Source organism: Salvelinus namaycush, chromosome 2, assembly GCF_016432855.1.
Source record: "Salvelinus namaycush isolate Seneca chromosome 2, SaNama_1.0, whole genome shotgun sequence".
Lineage (NCBI taxonomy): Eukaryota > Metazoa > Chordata > Actinopteri > Salmoniformes > Salmonidae > Salvelinus > Salvelinus namaycush.
In genome coordinates, this window is record NC_052308.1 from 788,302 (window position 1) to 793,301 (window position 5,000).

At 45.7% G+C, this 5,000-nt stretch overlaps 1 protein-coding gene across 1 annotated transcript; it reads right to left on the bottom strand.

The window, feature by feature from the left end:
* Positions 1-312: 312 nt before the first annotated feature.
* Positions 313-4,553, bottom strand: LOC120020063 (neurexophilin-4). The gene is made up of 2 exons (XM_038963502.1): positions 4,542-4,553; positions 313-1,351 (listed from the first exon to the last, which is right to left on the bottom strand). The coding sequence occupies exons 1-2, from the start codon at positions 4,551-4,553 to the stop codon at positions 473-475; spliced, it is 891 nt and encodes a 296-aa protein (XP_038819430.1). The 3' UTR covers positions 313-472.
* Between the last annotated feature and the right edge of the window lie 447 nt (positions 4,554-5,000).

A 5,000-nucleotide genomic window follows, 5' to 3' on the forward strand; every position in this document is an offset into this window, starting at 1 on the left:
ATGTTTTGAAATTCGATTTCTCCAACAGACAAAAATGAATTAACACTGATAATAACCAATTTCTAAGAGCTGTATAGATTTTTTTTACATTATTTACATTCAAATCAAAGACAAATAACACAAATGTTTTTACGTAAATCGTTTGAAAAAATCTGCCATATTTATATAATCTATGATGTCGACAACCAGTACTTCATTTGAATAATATCCACAATCCAACGGGAGGTTGAGAGCAGAAAAAAAGACTACCCCGTCGTCATCGGTCCTGACATTGTGCATGTTCGAGATCGACAACAACACATTGCAGTCGGACTGCGCAGGATCACTGATCTACAAATCACCTTGCATCCCAAATAACTACACGTTCTCTGTTTAAACGAGAGATCAAGATTAGTGATTCTGCGTTTGGCCCTTTGCTTAAACAGATCCCCTCAAAACACGCTCAAGACTTTCTCCTCTCCTCGCTCCTCTCTTATCCAAGGTAAGGGTGTTCGCTCTGGAAGTTGTAGTCCGGACACACTTTTTGAACCAGCTTATAATCGATGCTAAAGAAGGAGATGAAGATACAGATGACTTTGAAAGGTTTGGCGCAGAGCCAGGCGGCGTGGGACTGAGTGTGCTCTGAGAAGCAGGTCTGAGACGGGTCGTAGAGGCAGGGCTTGGGCTTCTTGGAGCGGTTCGTCTTCTCGTACTCCACCCGGCAGTTGAAGGTCTTTACTTCCTTGGGGTCGAAGGTGGACTGGTGCGGGGTCTGTTGTTGAGTGATCTGGGTGTGAAGCTCAGGGTGGAGCTGTGCGTGGAGCCCCGGTTGGTGGTGCTGGAGAACCTCGAACTCCACTACTTTAGTTGGAGGGACGATACTCACGGAGACGTTACCGAGACTGGACGAGTTGTGGCGGAAGTAGACGGTGAACGTGCCGTTGATGTGGTCCACGATCTTCCCGGTGACCAAGAGGCTGAACTTCATGGTTTTCACGTTGAAGTAGAAATCTCCCCAGCCAAAGATCTTCTTGGTCTTCTGTGCCGTCTTCAGTGAGGGTTTGCGTTTGTTACGATAGCCTGTCTGGTCCAGGAGAAGAGACTGATTCTTTGCCCAGTCGTAAGGGTTGAGGAAGCTATAGGTGGGACTTTTCAGAGGGGGCTTCATGGGCGGGTTGCCGACCCCGTCCATGCCTGTGGAGAAGATGCGGGAGGTTGTTTGGTAGGGGGGTTTAACTCCCCCTGCGGTCCCTCCTCCTGTGCCTACGGCTCTACCTCCTATGCCATACGGTAGGGTCTTCATCGCCGAGCCTGCTGGACCCAGGTCTAGTCCTGGGTAGTTCTTGGCCACCTGCTTCTCCAGTCCCTGCACCTGTGGAGACAGAGTCAGAGAGAGGGAGAGAGAAAGAGAGGGGGAGAGAGAGAGTCAGAGAGAGGGAGAGAGAAAGAGCGAGGGGAGAGAGTGGGGGGATAAAGAGAGAGCAAAAGTGAGTCTGTGTCAAGGAGATTCAGATTCAAGGTTTTAACGGACAGTATTAATTATCATTCTCATTTCATAATATGTACAGGTAACTGCCAATGCACCTTGGCATAGATTCTAGAAGTGTCTGGAACTCTGTTGGAGGGAAGTGACACACACACACACACACACACACACACACACACACACACACACACACACACACACACACACACACACACACACACACACACACACACACACACACACACACACACACACACACACACCCTTTAAACCCCCTGTGCTCCGTTGAGACCCCTCTTTTAAAGTCACTGAGATCTCTTCTAGCCAAGGTAGCCAAAATAATGGGCACCTGGTCATTTTTATACATGACCCTAAGCATGATGGGATGTTATTTGCTTAATTAACTCAGGAACTGCACCTCTGTGGAAACAACTGCTTTTAATATACTTTGAATCCCTCATTAACTCAAGAGTTTCCTTTATTTTGGAAGTTACCTGTAGGTTGCTAGATGACTTCGATGGCTTTTCTTTATCCCTTGATTCAAGACATACATTTTTTTATGAACTTTGTTTGTTGTGAATGTTGTTTTACACAGTAAAGCCGATTTTACATGTGAAGGTAATGGACGGGAGCTTTGGTTTGTTCGGACAGGTGACGCGGCTTAATCCATAAACTATGAAGGGGTTATTCACAAGAGGTGATTGACTAGAAATCTTCTCTTGTTGTCCCTTCATGTCTTATCAATCACGTCACTGCCACACGCACACGCGCACACACACACACACACGCGCACACAGGCCAGCACACACAGTGAAGCACTCACACACGCACGCCCCTCCCTCTACGCCCCCCCCTCCAACATCAAGCGTGTCTCTTCTCTGAAGTGCTATTGTGAAGCTGTCCTTAGAATGTGACGGTTAGACGTTTAGAATTACAGCTTCTCTTTAAGGGTTACAACCCCCCCCCCCCCCCGCCCCCCCATGAGAGACGCTTGGTAATCCAGCTATAAACTATTCTCCTAATAGACAAGCAAAACAAGCAAAACCAAACCTGAAAAAAAGAGGCCAACAGCCCCCACAGTGAGAACAGACGGGTTTGTGCCAAAACTCTCCTCATTTGCAATCAATCATTTAAGCCAATAACAACCTCATGTTGCTGTTTGTCTCTTACTACTGTACTCTAAACTCACGTTAAAGGCCCAGTGCAGTCAAAAACGTGATTTTCCTGTGTTTTCTATATATTTCCACACTATGAGGTTGGAATAATACTGTGAAATTGTGAAAATGAGAATAATGGAGTTTTGGTTTTCCAGGTGACATCCCAAGATGGTACATTACTTAATAGACCAATAAGAAAGACAGTTCCAGGCCTCTGCCAATAACAGCACATTTTCAGTTTTCCCTCTCCCCACTCAGACAACTTCCAAACAGTCCTAGCAAAATTCCTGCTTGAAAAATTACTCTTTGATTACAAGCTATTTTTTGTTTATTTTTGACCATTTTATTTGAAAACAATCACAGGACGGTAGTTATTAATTGTGACCCAGAAATTATTTGACATTGAATTAAAATGTCTGCATTGGACCTTTAATGTATACACTGTGTGCATCACAAATGGCATCCTATCCCCTAAGTAGTGCACTATTGTTGATCAGGTCCTATTGAAGATACGGTGCTATTTGGACACAGACACTCATTCAATCGTTATTTGTGTTGTGCAGCGAGCGCCAGCTAGCGCTACAGTACTCAAGTGGTTCCCAACTTTTTTCAGTTACTGTACCACCAACTGTCATTTTGCTCTGCTCAGAGTATTTTTAAATGTAACCTTTATTTAACTAGGCAAGTCAGTTAAGAACAAATTCTTATTTACACTGACGGCCTACCGGGGAACAGTGGGTTAACTGCCTTGTTCAGGGGCAAAGTGACAGATTTTTACCTTGTCAGGTCGGGGATTCGATCCGGCAACTGGCCCAGCGCTCTAACCACTAGGCTACCTCATGTGCATTTTACCTCTAAACCTATGGTCTCATCAGTCTTCTCATGTACTCCTTTGTGGCTAGGCCAAGTGCACCTGGTTGGGAAACCCTACACGACTCAATACAGACCGTAATGTATTCACTCATTCAATTAATTAATCTATGGTTGTATCCCAAATGGCACCCTATTCCCTACATAGTGCACTACTTTTGACCAGGGCCCATAGGGATTTGTTAAAAAGTAGTGCACTATATAGGGGATATAGGGTGTCTTTCATTCAGTTAATGTCCTGAGTTCCGCAGCGGTCTGAGGCACTGCATCTCAGTGCTTGAGGCATCACTACCGACACCCTGGTTTGAATCCAGGCTGTATCACAACCGGCCGTGATTGGGACTCCCGTAGGGTCGGTGCACAATTGGCCCAGGGTCATCCAGGGTGTGGCTGGTGTAGGCTGTCATTGTAAATAAGAATTTGTTCCTAACTGACTTGCCTAGTTAAATAAATAATGATCTATTTCTCCTACTTCATTAATTAACACGGGGCCTCATGAGGCTGATTTGTAAGGTGAAATGACTGGAAGTGTGTTGAGTGCTGATGAATGGTTATTGATCTGATAATGTGTTGCTGGTAGATTTTGAACACGTGCTCTGATTCCCTGGGTGGTTCGCTGTGTGTGTGTGTGTGTGTGTGTGTGTGTGTGTGTGTGTGTGTGTGTGTGTGTGTGTGTGTGTGTGTGTGTGTGTGTGTGTGTGTGTGTGTGTGTGTGTGTGTGTCTGTCTGTGTGTGTGTGTGTGTGTGTGTGTGTCTGTCTGTGTGTGTGTGTGTGTGTGTGGTCCCCCTGGGAGAGAGGACACCAGTGAACTCACAGACTCTAAATTAAAGTTAGTATGGATGGCTTTGACTAGGAGACGACCGAGAAGGCACAGCAGCTGTATCCTGTAGGTAGGTCGGTTACTGTGCAATCACAGAGCATGTTGTTACAACGGACACACAGTATATATCACGAGCATACATAGGTTTTAGGATCCTTTCAGTAAAACACGGTGGCTACGCACTGTATGTACATGTACAGTAACACTTGCATGCAGAGACTAACCTACACTGACAGCCATGTCAGCAGTGTTGTCAGGTGTCTTCAAAGTGAGGCCATCTGTCACACTAACACAATTACACTGCATTATTAGGCCTAATCATCGCAGGTCTCTCTGACACCATGGTGGTCTGTGTGTGTGTGTGTGTGTGTGTGTGTGTGTGTGTGTGTGTGTGTGTGTGTGTGTGTGTGTGTGTGTGTGTGTGTGTGTGTGTGTGTGTGTGTGTGTGATGATCATAGGGCTATTATCATCACAACACCATGGAACCTGAACCCTACTACACCTAAAGACCACGCTGGGTTTTAGGGGTCAGCGAAATAACACACACACACACACACACACACACACACACACACACACACACACACACACACACACACACACACACACACACACACACACACACACACACACACACACACACAGCAGCAGCAGCAGCTATGATATCCATTATGATAAAGCTAACCT